The following is a 17,065-nucleotide window of genomic DNA, read 5'->3' on the forward strand; positions in this document are numbered from 1 at the left end:
AAAATCAGATCTATTCCTTCCATGGGGCAAGTGGATTAAATGCCTGGGGCAGCAGCCTACTTTTAACAGGTTTTTTCCAGGGAATGGGCAAACAGCTTTGGATGAAATAAGAACTGACCGGAACCTTCAACCCAAACCTCAGCTTTATCCTAACTGAATTGAATCCCAAAATGTTGAAAGGACAAGAAGGATGGTGCAATGATTGGTGCACCAGCCTAGGTCCTGGCTTCATTTCCTTTTTGTATGGCCTTAGGCAAGTGCCTGAGCTTCTTGCTGCCTCGGTTTTCCCCTCTGTACAATGGGGACAATAGCACTGCCCTGCCTCACTGGAGAATTATGAGGGGAAATACATTAAAGCCTGGAAGGCAGTCCGATACTGTGGGGCCCATATACATACCTTAGCTCTAGCTTATAATAAAAAGAAGGGTTGTTTAGTGAAGGGGCAGGGTGGTCAAAGGTTTGAAGTAGGGGGCAGGATCCGAATCTGGGGTGAAGGGTCAGGAGCTGGATCCAAGGTGAGGCTAAGGTTTGTCGGGTGACTGAGGAGCACCGTGTCTGAGTTTGGAGCAAGGTTATGAAGCGTTTGAATGATGGTTCGGGGCATTAGGTCTAACATTGGGGTGGCTGTTTGGGGGAGCGGGGTCGAGTTTGGATGATGGTTCAGCGTGTTATGTCTGACATGGGGGCAGCTGTTGGGCTGACTCTGAGTTTGAGGTGACTGTTTGGGAGTTTGTGGTTTAAGCTCTGGGTGAAGGTTCAGCTCTGTTCCTATTTCACCCACTGCAGATGATCCATCTTATCCTCTCTGTCCCCTGGGGGGGCGGGAGTTTTGCTGATGGGAGACATCACATTGCTTCCCTTTTCACTGCCCCCCCCCTCTCTCCTTTTGCAGCACGGGGTGATCGTTGCAGGCGAGGAGGAGTATTTCATTGAGCCGCTCAGCCTGGGCGCCAACGTGAGCACAGGAAGTGAAGGCGAGGGAAGCCCCCATGTTGTGTACAAGCGATCGTCTCTCCAGCACTCGCACATGGACGCAGCCTGTGGCGTTTTAGGTATCCATGTCGCTGGACAAACCCTCAAATCCTCCACCACACAGGCTGGTAATATTCGCCTCCATGTAGGCCAGATAATCCCTCTGACCAAAGCCAAATTTCTCTCCCCTCCTTGAGAATCTGGTGTTGCCCAGCTTGTTTCAGAGAGGCCAGGAATGCTGACTCTGGAAACCAAATGTAAACCAGGCTAACACACTGTAGCTCTGTCCACGTCTAGTGGCTAGGGCCAGATATAAAACATCATGAGTCAGCTACTGCCTGTAAACTAATGCATTTGGTTCATTAGCTCCCAGAGATTTTAGATCCAGAGATCTTGAGTTCAGTCCACACAGATGACTCAACTAGGAACATGGTTACAAGTGCCCATACAGGGAGTGACCCTCTACACATGGTGCAGTCACTACACAGGGATAAAGAGTCGTGTCGGTGTCAGCAGGGATTACATGAAGTTAAGATAGTTCTAGGCAGGGCTGGCAGCTCCTGGCTATTATTAAGGTTACCTGACACTTCCCATTATAAGACCCTGTTTCTAGTTGCTTGTAACTTTAAATCTCAGCCAACACGGTTCACCCATTTCTGAGAACGGGTGTAGTGAAAAATATATTGCTTTGCTAATGTTAAAAACCTCTGGTGACCTTTTTCTTTGAGAGCTTTTAGCAACCCCATGCTTTGGAGCAAGACCTTGAAGTTTGGCAGGCGAGTGGCCTTTGTGTCAGGGATGTGTCTTTTGCTGCCCCCAGGAAAATCCACCCAAATTTGGCCAAGTTATAGGCCTTTGAAAAATTCCAGTTTGCACATAGTCAGTAGAGACTTTCTACAGCTTTGGAGTTAAATTCCATGAAGATTTCATTCCCACTGAGCAGGACTTGCCCTGTACCTGCAGCTCTGGACTGCTGCAGGCTGGGCCAAGTCTTGGTTCAGGCATTGGCATTGAACGCTGGGAGCCTGCCTCAGCTGTGCTCTCAATGACCCCCTGTCCCTGCTAGGCTCAGGCAGCGGGCAGGAGGAAGCCCCCTGACTCAAATACAGAATGGGACAAGATCTGGAGCAGGGGGTCGGAGGAATAGATTGGGACAAGGATCTTGGAGATGTTTGGGGGGGGAAGATTGAGACCAGAGATTGGTGGGAGAGTGGAGAGAGAGAGAAACTGAGTCTGGCTGTTTGGGTGGAGGAGACTGGGGCTGCTGGCCCAGGAGCCTGGGAGTGGGAGCCAGTGGGTGCATGAGAGACTGAGACTGGATGAATAGTGTGCAGCAAATAAGGCCGAGCGCCTCTCATTGAACAGCGAGGAGAAAAGAAAATATTGACTAGCTGCTCGTTAATGGAGCCCCATCCAGCCCATGAGCGAGGCGGGGGGGGGCTGTGGGAAAAATAGCATGTGCTTGTGTCATGAAAGGGTGTGTCCTTAGGCACGTGCACAAGGGAGTAATGCTGAATAGTGTTCCTTTAACTTAGTTTTGTGTGCACGTGTAAGTAAAATATACGCTGTTAGGGTTAAAGGAAGGATTCCCTCCCCATCTCATGCCCTTTCCTCCCAGTCTGAGTGAGCATGAGTGTCTGTGTGACCCAGATACTCCCAAACGTTAGACCTGGATCCGGACGTCACATCTTAGGTGCCGTCGTTGGCGTGTCCTATGGGGGCGGGTATCTGTGTGTGCCACTGCGTGTCCGTGGGCCTCTCAGTTCTGCATGTATGTGTGAGTGCGTGTTGTGCTGTGTTGTGGTGTGGTGTGCTGTGGTGAGCACGGCTGAGTGTGTCTATGCATGGAGTGAAGGTGCACTGTAGGTTGGGTGAATCTGTGTGTGGGGTGAAGTGCTGGGTGCAGGTGACGGTGTGTGGGGGTGGGTCTCTGTGTGTGGGGTACCTGAGAGGGAGGTACTGTCGGAGGGTACTGGGGGTGTGTTCTTGGGGGAGGAGGTACTGTTGCAAGGGGGGGGGACGACTGTGACTCAGTTCCCCCTCTGTGACTTGGAGATAGCAGCACCGTCCTGCCTCCCAGGGTGTTGTAGGAGAATACATTAAAGATTGTGAAGTGCCTGGATACTATGATAATGGGGGCATGTAGATACTTAAAATACATTGTATGCATACTCGATTGCTCTCTCTGAAAGGAATTAGAGCTCAGGTGTGTGGTAGGTCCTACAGAGCTAGCTTTGTGGAGCAGGGGGAGCTGAGATCCATCCCCATTGTCCATAGTGTGTGGCAAGGTGACAACCAAACCCAGGCTGCCTTGTGTCTGCGGGACCCCTGGGCTCGTTTTTCACATATAAAATCTCCCCACTCAGACACAGAACATTGTTTCTGTCCTTTACAAAGGCTCCTGCTGATCACGCTAAAGAAAGATGAAAGGAGAGGCTTCCCCCCGGCCGGGTTCTCCATCAGGGTCAGAGAATGCAGAGGGGAGGCTGCGCCCAGCTGCCCCAGAGCCTGGGCGAGTGTGAATGTCACTGCAGGATGCATTTGACCCAGAGGATGGAAACCCAGCATCCCCTGATCTGCTAAGGAAGCTCAGGGTGGTGGCAGCAGGGTCGGAGGAGAGCTACCTCCCACCTGTGCCCACTGGAGCATTGGGAGACCACCTGGATTCTCCTGGCCCCATTCCTGTCACCACTGCTCCCAAAGTCACTTTACGCAAGGCTGACCCTTTGCCACATTCCCCGGCTTCCAGATGAGCGTGAGTCTGTTCCCAGTTGTTTCTTGGAAAGCAAAGACCACAGAGTCAGAGCCGCAGGCCAAATCTAGTTCAGAACAACCGCAGCACAGCTGGCCTCAGCAGCGACACCCCCTCCCATCTCATCCCATCCCCCCACCCCTGACCTGCCCAAGCAACCCCGCCTTACCAATGGGCAGCAGGCTGAGAGCTCTCCCCACACTGCCCCAGTGTGCTGAGGCGACGACTGGGAGTCACCTCTCCCCAATGGCCAGAGTCGGCCCACGATCTCTCCCCAGTCCCACCCAGGGGGGTGTTTTGGATTGAGTCCCACGTCAGGGTAGAGAGGGACAGGAATTCACCCTGCCTCTGGCTTCCCAGGAGGTGAGGTCAGTGAACCACAGCTCCCAGAATTCCTTGCAACGTGCTTCTCCCTCTGGGAAGTCACCATGGGTGTTTGGTGGTGGGGAGGAAGCACTGCTCAGTGAGGCTGGATCCCTTTGGAGGCAGCCAGTGGGAGTCAGAGGGTTTGAGGTATCAGCTGGTGGAACCAAAGATACTGCAGCCCTGCTGCCGCTGCTGCTTCAGGGTATGTTCACGCTGCACAATAAAACCCCTGGCAGCGAGTCTCAGAGCCCAGGTCAACTGACTCCGGCAAGTGCTCCAAGGATAAAATTAGCTGTGTAGATGTACCAGCTCAGGATGGAGCTTGGGATCTGGACCCACCTCCCTCCCTGGGTTTCAGGGCCCAGCTCCCAGCCCGAGTATGCCTGCCTCAGGCTCTGAGATGCACTGCCGCGGGGGGGAGGGGTGTTGCAGTGTAGACATACTCTTAGAGGGTGCAGCTTTTGCTGCAGGAGAAATGCCCAATCTCAGACTCAGGCCCTGGCAGATAAAAGGAGGAGGAAATTATTTGCTTGTTTTCAGGTTCTCTCTCTGTAGTTTCTAACTCTGCACAGCTGTTCCCCACGACTGAGTGGAGGGCGAGGTCTTGTTGCACAGCAGCAGCAAAGTGCATGGGCTGCGCTGTGGAGAGGGCTCGGCCCGGAGTAGCAGGAGGTGCTGCACGCCTCAGCAGTGAAGTGCAAGGTCAGAAAGACGGGGAGGAGGGCGGGGACCAGGGCTGGACTGCAAGGGGGACTGGCAGGTGAGGGTTGTGATGCACCGACAGAACTGTATGGAGAGCACCGGAATAGCAGATGTGCTGCAGCTATGGGCTGAGATGCATCGGAAGAGCCACGGGGAGGGTGGCCAAGACTGGAACAGCTGCGAATAGGCCCTAAGATTTGTTGGTGGAGCAGCGTGTGTGGGGAGCCCAGGGCTGGTACAGCAGGGCGACTGCGCATCTGTTGGGCCGAAGCTTACAGAGGCCTTGCCTGCCGCATACCTGACTCTGCCCAGGGCTATCAGCCCCTCACATTCCCGTGCACCAAAACACACCCCAAACTCTGTTATTTAAAAGCAATAAAAAAGCCAGAAAGTCCCTTTCTCGCCTCAGATGAGAAGCCCTGGAAGGGAAGACATTGGTGGCTGCGGACGCTCAAGCCCTCCCCTCTGAAGCCATTGAGCAACAACAGCCAACGCGGCCAGCTGCCCCTGAAGAGATCCGTCAGCACCGAGCGCTACGTGGAGACCCTCGTGGTGGCCGACAAAATGATGGTGGGGTACCACGGGCGGCGGGACATAGAGCAGTACATCCTGGCCATCATGAATATTGTAAGTGTTATAACCACATCACGGCCCGCTGGGGCTCCTCAGGGGTCCCTCTGGCCCCCCAGGATGGGAGCCTTGGGGACAGCCGTTTCCCCACGCTGCTGATGAACCGGGATAAGCTCGTTCTCTCACAGGGAGCCGGTGGGAGGAGAGGGCAGAGTGCTGCACTCAGAGAGCGCCCCCTGCGAGCCATCTCATGGCGGATCATTGGCAGCCCTGGTCTAGACATGGCCCAGATTGGCCTAAAACACAGGCACCCAACACCCACTGGTGTATTTGCTGGGGAGGACGGATGACAGCAGGCCAGACTGTGCCCGTATCTCATTTAGCCAAGCAGGGCACAGTAAGCAGGAGTAAGCCCTGCTCAAGACGGTAAGATCTACCCAGCCAGCTCTTGGATCTGGGTCTGACGCGGGGCAGACCCAGTGCTCCCACCTGCAGGCATATGGGCAGGGAGAGAATAGATAGGAGTGGAGAATGAGCCGACCCTTTGGAGGCCTGCTGTAAATTACTCCCCACCTTCAGGGTGAGGGGTGTCTGGAACAAAAGCCTCTCCACGGCTACTGCTGGCATGGAGCAATTAGGCTCTGCCCTGGATAACGGGTGGCGTGTAAAGTTCTTAGTGTAGCCCACAGGGACGGAGTCAGTAAGATGCTAATGCATCCAGTCGGAGTGATGAAATCTAGCGCCATCCAGCTGTGCTCTCGGCCAATGGCTTTCAGCCTGTGGTCCACAACCCCTTGGTGGTCCGCAGAAACTGCACAACACAGGGGAAAACATAAGGGCCGTTATTATGCTTCAGGACATAAGCGGATTGACATAAGGGATAGAGAAGAATATATCCCGTCCTTCCACGCAGTGCTGCCCAGGTCACTAGGTGAGTTATGGAGAGCTAAGGACTTCCTCTGCAACACCAGGTGTGGATTATTACAAAGGCTGGACACCAGGCTAGATGGATTAACAGGGTGAGCTGGGTGTGCTGACTCCTCTGTTCCTATGAGGTGAGACAGACTGGGAAGTTGTCCGCAGCAGGTATGAAAGCCTGTCTTTGCTGGCTTTTTGCCCCGTCCCCTACAGGACACGGTTTAGCTAGATTTAGGGCTTGTTCTTTGTGTGGTTTAAGGCAGGTGCTAGATTTTAAAATGATCCAGTTTCTGATTGTCGCACGTGGTGTAAAGCATTCTTCATGTTGCACCCTGCACCTATGCCTGGTCGTCAGCTGCACAGCTCAGACCTCAGGACAGTGCAGCTCCAAAGTCACAGGTCCTCATCCCCTGAGCTCCAGCAGAAGATCCAGAGAGGTGGCACTTTCTGTTAGACCCAGGGTAGAACCAAAACCCCGCTCTGAATACCCTCTGCCTTTGGAAGGTTCTGAAATCCAAATCCAGATCCCAACATGGTGGTTCAGGCCCATCGCTGGTTACCATGTATCTTGTGTTCAAGCCTCCCCACCGTAGAGGGCGAGACCTCTGCAAACCAATAAACACTTGAGCACCCCTGATTCCTTCCAGCCGCGAGCAGCAATGTGCCCACGTGTTGTGCCATCTCCCCAGCGAGGAGCTCATTTTTAAGACTTGTCTTTTCTTGTTTCTTGGAGGTCAGGTTGCCAAACTTTTCCAGGACTCAAGTCTGGGCAATATTGTCAATATCCTTGTGACCCGTCTCATTCTTCTCACCGAGGACCAGGTGAGTCGTTACTCCCTCACTCGGCAGCGCTGCCCTCACTTTGTCTTTTTCCTGTGCGGCAAAGCTGTGAACTGCGGCTGGATTCCCTGCTGCATGCACCTGGTGTGATGCCGACAAAGCAGGTTCTTCCAGGGGCAACGCACCTGCTGTGCTGCTAAACGTGCCAGACAGAGGACGCCTGCTGTGCCAGAGACCGAACCAGGTTCATTCAGTCAGAACACACCTGCCGTGTCCCTGAATGGACCTGAGTATTTGCTGGGGGCTTGATTCTCTGTTCAGACAGCGTGGAGAGGGGGTTGCTGCATGCTGCCCATTGCTATTGCACCCCCAGGATGGACCTTAGGCCAGCGGAGCATTCTCCTGCATATGAGGCATCTTCCGCTGGACTTTCCCCCGTCTGCCCTTCCCCACAGCCCCACTGAGCAATGGGAGAGGGAAGCAGTGCTGGAGTTAGCCCTCTTAACCCTCTGTTCATCTGGGGATGGGCAGCACCCCTTCACCATGCCACAGCCTGCTGGGGGACACGCTCCATATTGCTTCCTTTCCAGCCCACCCTGGAGATTAACCACCATGCTGGGAAATCCCTGGACAGTTTCTGCAAGTGGCAGAAATCCATCGTGAACCGGAACGGCAATGGGAATGCTATCCCTGAAAACGGCATAGCCAACCACGACACCGCTGTGCTGATCACCAGGTAAGGCCCACGCTGCAGGGCTGTGTTCTCTGGGGCTGTCTTCACTGCGGAGATAACCCAAGCACTGACCCAGGCGTAGCCCCCAAACTCTTCCACCCAGACACAAAACCCCCTCTCCTGACCGTGGAGCTTAAACCCAGGCTCCAGCTGGAGCTTGACCCCGCTCTTCCCAGCGGGAACCCCCACAGCCTCTCTTCTGGGAGATCATCGTCAGCAGGGGAGCATTCCTTGCTCCCCCGGCCCTCTCACTGTTCCCCTGGGTCCAGTTCTCCAGGGTGGAGACGTCAGCAGGTAAGTGTCCCCTGCCCCCCTGCCTTCAGCCTTCTCCAGCCCTCGGCTTCAGCTCTCCGGCTTAGACATCAGCCGGCAACCCCTTCTGCTGCTCTCCTGCCTTCAGCCTTTCCCCAGGAACCAACTTCAGCTTCCTTCTGGGACCTTCCATGGCCACTGGTCTCAGGCGGCTCTCACCAGCCCTGTCCTGACTGACTCAGTCCCTGCTCTAAGGCAACCCCCAGGTTTCTCTCGGCCATTCTCATGCCATTGTACTTAGCCAAGGAACACGGCGACGGGTTCCAGCCCAGGGATCTTACAGCCAGGAGCCAAGGTCTGCTCAATCCAGCTCCTTGGTGCTGCTTCCCCGGGCTTCTCCCTAGTGACTTCTCTCAGGCCTTCTCCACCACAACCTCTGTCGGTTCACCCTTCCTGCGGGGCTGGGTCACTCGGGCTGTCCCCTGGAAGTTCAGTTCCTGCCCTATATCACTGGTGCCTGCTCCATTTCCAGCAGCTGCTTCATCCCTCTCCTCTCTGATTCTCCCTGATCCTTTATTGCCCCAGGCGCTGTCCCGCTCTCTCAACTGGCCAAACTGGGCGAACCTGTTCTGGCACTGGGACGCTGGGCCTGCTTCATTTACAGGATCCAGCTATCCTGCGACACGTTGGCTAAGCAAGAGGAAAGTCGGGGGTCTCTGAGAACTGGGCAGTAGCAGGACTCTACGGGGCATGGGACTGGCATGTCAGCAGGTGCTGCAGGGCAAGTTAGGGAGGCATCGGCACAGCGGCCCAATGCTCGCCCGCAACCAGCCCTTGGCTGCCCCCTCGGGTACCTGAGCTCAGGGGAGGTGGGGGGTGGAGATCCCAAGTTCAGGGCAACTGCAGTGGGCAACGTGGTGGGGTTTTTTTGTGCCTTCCTTTTTCCTCAAGGAACCGGGGGGGGGGAAGGTCATGAAATGAAAGCAGCAGAACAGGGAGTCTCCAAGCAGGAGCTGAATCCTGCTGGCTTCTCCAGCACGCCGTGCTCTCGCTCCAGATCCCTTCAGCTGCGCAGAGCCTGGCTCATGTCAGAGGAGCTTGTGAAATTTTTGATGGGGGAGGGGCAAGCCAAAGCCCTGTCAGCCCCGGCTTCACCTTCCCTGGCTCGCAGCGGCTGCTTCCCCTTCCCTCGCCCCGCGCGTGTGTGGGACGCGGACGCTGACTCCGAATTCCTCGGCCTCCCGCCAGCTGTTTGAACTAACCCTGAGAGACTCTCTGGGCCCAAGTCCCTGGGGCCGGCTCCCGCGCCAGCCCTTGGAAGGGCCTAACGCATCTGGACCTGTCTGTAATAAATTCCCCGTCTCCCGATAACATCTTGCTGAGCTGTGGGCTTTTTCCTCCGTCGGAGACGTGTCAAGTCACAGCCTCCGAAGGCTTTAACGGAATCTGCTCGAAACAAAGCCATAAATGTTCCCTCCTCATCCCGTTTCCTGTCGGGGGTGAGGAGTCTGGACACGCGCGAGCAAGCGGGAGGCCGAAGGGCCGGGAGCCATCTACCAGGAACGGTCACTCTTAACCCGTCGTTTGCCATAAGCTGGCTTCCCCCCTCCCCAGTTTTGGGGTCTGTGAGGCAGCCAGTGGTAGCTAGCCGGTTCACAGCGTGGGCTGGCATGTGAGCTTCCCCACATGGCTCTGTCCAGACTCAGCATCCTCCGTGCTTTGAGTCCCCCCGGGCCCACACAGGGGCATCTCAGACCCAACCAGCAGCGCCCTGCCAATGCACTTCACTCCTGACCAGCAGCGCCCAGCTATTCCATGTCGTTCTGACAGCTCCCTTGGCTCTTCCAGCCGTGGATTCCCACAGCCAGAAAAGATGATGGTGTTTGGATGAATGCTGGGCGAGGGGGGAAGGGGAAATGAGTGGAGACAGCAATCCTGATCTGCTCAGTTGAATATGCTGATCTTCCCTTTGCGGTCTGAACTGTTGCCTAGTGATATTCTGAAACAGTTGCTCCCGTCCCACCCCAGATGGGGCTGCATCTCAGCAGCAGATGTTGTGATTCCTTTCTTATTGTTGTTGTTGTTTTACTGTTGACATGCCAGTAGCACCTGGAGGGGCACAGTTGGGGCCCCGCTGTGCCAGGCCCCATGCAGACATGCAGCAGTGACTGCCCCTGCCCCACAGAAATGGGGCACTGTGTGGGGCAGCAGTTTCATTACTGCATCTTTGCACAGTGCCTTGTTCTGTGGTTATCATAACTAATAGCTGTAGATAATATCTGGCAGGTCTTTTAACCTCTGGGGGCTCAGGAGACTTGGCTGGCTGACTGGGTAAGTGCTAGAAGACAGGTGATGCAATTAGGATGCAAGTGAGTGGAGCTGAATCTTCCGCTCATCCCAAACTCCTGCCTGATGACAAATATCCAGAGGATCTGTGCACACCTGTCCCAGGGAAAAACCCCATGGGATTAAGATGCTTTTGCAATTAGCCAGAAAACCATGATTTTTTTCCATTGGGAGGAAATTATGGAGATCTAATGAAAGCTGCCATCTTCTCAGCCGGCACAGTTTTTTGGTTTAATTTTGTCTCTTTCCTTTCAGATACGATATATGCATCTACAAGAACAAACCATGTGGCACCTTAGGTAAGTAGAAGTCCATTTCAGAGACTCTGTTGTAACTAATTCCTCACTCTTATCTAGTGCCTTGCATCAGTAGATGCTGGATAAAGGAGATCAGTATCTTTATCCCCATTTTACAGATAGGAAAACTGAGGCATGGAACAGCAAAATGACTTGCCCAAGCTCACCCAGCAGGCCTGCGGTAGAACTGGGCACAGAACCCAGGAGTCCCTGTCCAATATTTGATTCTATAGGCCACACTGTCTCCTTTCATCAATAAATGTTTTGTTTTGTTTTTTTAAATCTACTGAGTCTCATCAGACAGGTGACTGGCTTTGGTACATTTCACTGTTACATCCCTTATTCAGTTCCAGCCCAGTGACTCAGAACTCTGAAGGCTGGACAGCGACCCAGTCTTCCTGGTTGCAGAGGAGAGAGATAGGACTCTGTTGTGATGTACATGAAGGGAATTCTTTATTGATGCTCCTGGACACGGACACACCACATAGCTCTCTCAGGCTCTGGCTGCCATCTTGTGCTGCCCTTACACAGGGTCTCCTTAAGTTCTCCCCTAAACTGAGCAGTCAGGGAAGGGATTGCTGAGTAACTCCACTGAAGTAAAATAGATGTGATGGAGCTCAGAGCAGCTTCTCAGAGGCTAGGTGGCCCAGCCAAGAGGAACTCGGATCAAGAAGAACTGAATGGGTGATGGGCCATGAAGAACAAACTCCTTGTTCATCGTGAGATTGTGTCCTGCTGTGGCAGATTGGTGGGGCAGTGAGGGAAGCACTGTAGGTAAATGCAGGGTTACCTTGTCTCAATATGGCACCTTTCAGAAGGAATCTGTACACTTAACAAGTAACCAAACCCTCCCCTGCTGCCTTGCTTCTGACTCCACGGGTGGGAGGACACCTACCACTGGGCCACAGTGCCTGGAGCGTTCTGTGTGCAGAGGGACAGTGGAACTCACGGATATTTCCACGGTCCTGAGCAGAACAGATGGACTCAGCTTTGATTCTAGTGGTGATGTCCACTGAAGTCCAGGATCTGTGCTTTGTCTCTCTCCAATGGGCAGGGTCAGGACCTGGCTTTGGCTCTTTATAGACAGATATTCAGTCTGCTGAGAACAGGCTTTGGATCCAAGGTTTTGGTGTGGGCCTTTCTGTCCCCCCTGGGGCTCATTCTTTGTGACAAGCACCGCTTCCTCCCTGGGTAGACAATCTGGAAAGCAGAGCTGAAGCCTGGTGGAGTTTTCTTTGCATTTGGCTTTTCCAAGCTCTCCTGCAGTTGCCAGCCATCTCGTGACAAAACAAGTTCGTGGACAGCACTGAGAGTAGCTGGAGACCGAGGTGCCAGAGCCCATCGAACCACTTTCCCTTCCTGCCCTAGGGCCTGATCCACAGTCCACTGAAGTCAGTGGGAAGAATCAGGCCCTTCATGCCAGGTTAATGCTCCAAATTAACACTAAACCCAAAGCACGTTGTTTAACCCTGAAACGTGCGTCTCGCACCCCACCAGCAATAGTCCTTGCTGGCCCCAGACCAACCACAGCTGCTTTTCGCAGGGCTGGCCCCGGTGGGAGGAATGTGTGAGCGAGAGAGAAGCTGCAGCATCAATGAGGACATTGGGCTGGCCACCGCCTTCACCATTGCCCATGAGATCGGCCACACGTGAGTGTTACACCTGGGAGCATTCCCCAGGGGTGTCATTTAACAGGAAAATCCTCTCCTTTTTGGCGGCTCTCACCAGTAACCAGCTGGAGACTCGTCTTCAATATAAAGACGTTAGAATAGCCATCCAGTTCAATATCCCACATCCCTACCAAAGCAGATTGCACCAGTGGCCACCTAGACCAAAATCCCCACTCCATGCCAAAGCAGACCACACCAGTAGTGCATGTAGGCTGAAATCTCACCTTCTTGCTCATACTGGTCCATCTAGCCCATTGTCCTGTCTCCAACAGTGGCCAACACTCAGTGCTTTGGAGGAAGGCACGTAACGCCTAATGCACGTGGACAAATATACAGTGCTATACCATGGGGAAGGGAAATTTCTTCCTGACCTTTGTGATGAGCTGGTGTGCTGAAGTCTCTGGAGCAGTAGCCCCTTGACACTTTATCTTCTCTTGTGTATACTCTTTGGGGCAGGGACTGTTGTTTGTTATGTGTTTGTACAGCACCATGCACGGTGGGACCCAGTTACCTCACATGCACATGCCCCTCAGTAGAAATGTTTAATAATCATTAATACAGTTGTTCAAATAAATATCTCCTAATTTTTAATCCTGCTTTTCTATTTGCCTCAGCAATGTCAGATATCAAGAATGACAAAAACAGTGTCATGTAGTTATGTAGGCTAAGCCAAGAGCAATCAAATATCATGCTCCATGTCTTCAGCTACCACCTCCATGGGTCAGGAAGGAATTCTTGCCGAATGTGCTTTCTTGCACATTTGCCCAGCTGCACTGTGGGTAGTCAGGGTTATTTCACATCCTCTGAAGCAGGACACTGGACTGGGCAGCCCAATGGTCTTGTCAAACAGAGCATATCCCATGTTCCTATATCGCTGTTACAAGCCCAGTGCAGACTGAGTCTCATTAATTGTGGGGAGGGGGGAATTAGTCATTAAGGGCCCAATCCTGTGAAGTAGTGTGGGCACTCAACTCCTGTTGCCATCAACAGGCAATGGCCTTGCTGGATCACGCCCTCAGCACTCATTGCTCAGAGACTAGAACTGAGTAAACTCCTCCCCGGTCCACCTCCCTCCTCCCAGCAGGAGTCCCACTTTCGTCCCAACTACCCCTTCCGCTCCTTGGCCAAGCGACCTTCCTCTCACATCCTGGTGAGTGCCAGGACACAGCTCCCCACCCCTCCCCAAATCCTTTGGGCTCTCCCTCTCCTCTCCTTTCCCTCCCCCCGCGCTGAGGAGAACTGGCCACTCGCCGCTGTCTCAGCATTGTCCAGCCTCCCGCGACGCTGCTTGTAACTGCAGCTCGCCTCTGTGTTCTCGCGGTTGTGACCTTTTCCAGGTTCGGCATGAACCACGACGGAGTTGGCAACAGCTGCGGCTCCCGCGGGCAGGAAACGGCCAAGCTCATGGCGGCTCACATCACCATGAAAACCAACCCCTTCGTATGGTCGACCTGCAGCCGGGATTATATCACCAGCTTCCTGGAGTAAGAAACCTGGCCAGCCCCACCCATGCCTTCCCCCCAGTAGCAGAGTCTTTGCCAGCCTTTGACAGTGATCTCCTTGGCTTCCCCTGCCCATCCTCGTAAATTACCCCACATGCCCCATGCACATTCTGGTCCCTGGCTCCCAGCTAAGAATGCATTTCACCTCCTCTCTGTACATTTATCTGGAGTTTGTATTATCATCTGCTAATGCCACTAACCCACCCAACATACCTGGGCCCACAGTGTCCAGACCGCTGCATAAATTCCCCCTTGCAGGAATTTCCCAACAAATCACCGGCTTCTCTCTTTATCCACACAGCGTGGGCAGCAGCACGGCAAGCTTCCCCCCGACGCTGCGCAGGGGATTTTCAGATGTGTCTAAGCAATTGAGGAGCCGCGAGAGAGATTTTCAAAAGCACCCGTTGGGATGTAGGCGCACCCGTCCTAGCTCCTTTCATCAGTGGCGAACATTGTCAAACTTGGGTGCCTAACCTTAGTCCATATTTAGGTGCCTAAATCAAAGTAGCCTGAGTATCAGAGGAGCTGACCACACGCAGATCCTGCCACAGCCGATAGAGACTGTGTGTGTGTGCAGCATCTGAAAAAACTCAGGGGCCCAAACATAGATTCAGTGGCCTAATTTTAGCCCACCATGTTTGAACACGTTGCCTGAGGTGACTTACCCGAGGTCATCCAGCAAGTCACTGGGAGCAGGATCCAGCTCTGAACCCCAGCTTTGTGCTTCCCACCCCCTTCCCACCCTCACCCCCTTCCCTTCTCTTACCCTCTTCCTGCTGCCTGGAGGCCTGTGACTTCATAATGGGTAGACCTGAAACCTCAACACCATATGGCTCCAGAGTTCAGGGGCAGCTTGAAACTGAGATCCAGACTTCACAGGTTGACCCAAACTCCAGTCTGAATAACGCGAGAACCAGTTGGAAGCTCTAGGTCCCTGTATTTGTATCTCCACTGCCCCCTCCTTGCTGAAAACTCATACGGCGCCTTTTGTGAGGTTCGGAAAAGTTTGGTTCACTTGTCCTCCCATTTGATGTCATTTTTCCAGCAGCCTCTGCATTTCCCGGCTCTGTCTGGGTGCTGAGAGACACCTTGACAAAGCCTGTCCCGCTGAGGTTTCTGTCCCTGTTTTGCAGACTGCAGCTATTTGGAGAGGTATCCAGGTTCAGCTGAGCCAAACCTCCAAGCCGGTAGCCATTTGCCCATCCCTAGTTCTCAGCCAGCTGGTTATGACCCCTACGTTTATCTGCAAAGGTTTCCCACCTGTGATTCTCTATTTCTTCTCCCTGCTCCAGCTCAGGCATGGGACTGTGCTTGAACAACGCTCCTCCCAAGCAAGACTTCATCTACCCAACGGTGGCTCCGGGGCAGGCCTACGACGCGGACGAGCAGTGCCGTTTCCAGTACGGAGTTAAATCTCGCCAGTGTAAATACGGGGTAGAGAGCCTTCCTGCTTTACTATCGGTTCCGAGGGGGTGGAGGACCGGGCTATGCAGGGCGAAGGGTTGAGCCATCGAGGCCATTCTTCCTCCTCCCACGATGCTTTGCTGTCTTACATGAAACAAAAGCACTTGCACTTTACCCGCCAGCTTTGCCTCACCTCACTGTGAAAGGACAGAAGGGGCCAGGTCAGATCTGCGCAGGGTAAGCTCAGCTCCGCTCGGTTTCCATCAGCTCAGCTCTGGGGGAAGTGTTCTGGTCACTTATCTGATTCATCAGCTGCCTATGGGCCACAAGAGTCCTTGCTGGAGTGTAGGTGGCACTCTACTCGTCTGATCTACTCTGCAGGTGGTGGGTGGTGGCAGGTGATTGTTGGCACTGGTAATTTTCATCGTTGTTGTTGGGAGCTGGCTGTAGAAATCCTCCAGGGGAATTCTTTCCTGGTGAGACGGACAGACGCATTTCACAGAGGAGCTGTCTGTCTCCGATGAGACTGTCCCAACAGGGAAAGTGCTTTGGAACGTTAAACCAGCCGTTGCTTTTTCCCCAAATGCCCCTCTGCCTCTGTCACACTCTGCCCACCGGCTCAGGAATGTCTGCTGTGGAGGGCGAGAATCCTCTGGAGGTGAATTGTATCTGCGACCAGGCCCGTCCCTGATGGGCTGCCTGACGTACCTGATCCATTCCTCACCTAACCTGTTCTGAACAGGCCATCCAAGTGGAACTTCAGCTGAAAGGCCTGTGCACCAAAGGGCTAATTGTGGTATGTAAAAGGTCCAGCTTCCCATTTCCCTGTGTCGGAGGCTGAGACCCAGCGGTAAGATGCTTCGGCCGCTTTGCTGTCAGGCTGACAGGTATGTACCTGGCCAAATGCAAGCTCTTCCTGCTAGTGCCCTCACCCATGAGCTAGTGGGGGAGGCAGGACTCACCCTAAATGGGAAAGAAGGTGGAGAAATGCAAAATGGACTCATTTCCATTATGAAAAGTAAAAGACTCAGACCATCCCAAGAGGAGGAGGAAAGGTGGCGTGGTGCTGCCTTTCAGCTTGGGGATGTTTGGACTGGGATTCAGGCCTACCAGCTGATTAGTGGAGGAGCAGTTTGCAGGTTGCAGAGGGCATTGCACGATAAATTTGTTCAAGCTGTTGGAGTGGGGAGGCCAGGGAGAAAGGAGGAGTAAACTCCAGGGGCTAAAAATAAAATTACGTGCTCTGCTCACCACTGGTGGGTCTGTGGGGGAGCAAAACGAGGGTAAGAAAAGAAAAACAGCCAGAAAGAAGAGAGACATAAGACCAGATCTTGATTTTAGTTACAGCAGTGTAAATCCAGAATAAATCCACAGAAGCCAATGGAGTGACTCTGGATTTACATTATTGTAACTGAGATCAGAGTCTGGCCCATCACGTGCTCTGGAGATGCACACAGAGCCCCCTCAGATGCATTTCACTTAGTGCAATTGTGACCCAGAGAGCGATTCCCTAATAATGACGTCTCTGGATCCATCAGCAGTTTCCACAGCAGTTCACTCCGCTTACAAGACAAAGTGAGTTTCTTTTTTCATGGCAGCCACCAGCAGCTCATCTTGGGATCTGACAGCCAGACTGGTTTCTCTCTGCTTCTAGCATCAGCAGCAACAGAAACAATTCTGAAATCAAAACTTAACTGGTCATATTTCCTGATGCCCAAGACACAAGAGAATCCTGGTCATTCTCCTGCAGCTGTGTCGGCTCCCTGGGCCTGGCAGGATTAAAGCGGATGATTATCAATCAG

At 53.5% G+C, this 17,065-nt stretch overlaps 1 protein-coding gene across 1 annotated transcript in view; it reads left to right on the forward strand.

The window, feature by feature from the left end:
- Window positions 1-17,065, forward strand: part of ADAMTS10 (ADAM metallopeptidase with thrombospondin type 1 motif 10) — a 78,716-nt gene that overhangs the window by 22,499 nt on the left and 39,152 nt on the right. The window contains exons 3-10 of the mRNA XM_067557896.1: window positions 893-1,052; window positions 5,202-5,419; window positions 7,019-7,102; window positions 7,651-7,796; window positions 10,647-10,690; window positions 12,231-12,336; window positions 13,695-13,841; window positions 15,152-15,293. Of these exons, the coding sequence (XP_067413997.1) occupies window positions 893-1,052; window positions 5,202-5,419; window positions 7,019-7,102; window positions 7,651-7,796; window positions 10,647-10,690; window positions 12,231-12,336; window positions 13,695-13,841; window positions 15,152-15,293 (1,047 nt within the window). The remainder of the gene's footprint in view (window positions 1-892; window positions 1,053-5,201; window positions 5,420-7,018; window positions 7,103-7,650; window positions 7,797-10,646; window positions 10,691-12,230; window positions 12,337-13,694; window positions 13,842-15,151; window positions 15,294-17,065) is intronic.

This window comes from Emydura macquarii, unplaced genomic scaffold (assembly GCF_026122565.2).
Source record: "Emydura macquarii macquarii isolate MOO-44397 ecotype Brisbane River unplaced genomic scaffold, CSIRO-AGI_Emac_v2 contig_306, whole genome shotgun sequence".
NCBI lineage: Eukaryota > Metazoa > Chordata > Testudines > Chelidae > Emydura > Emydura macquarii.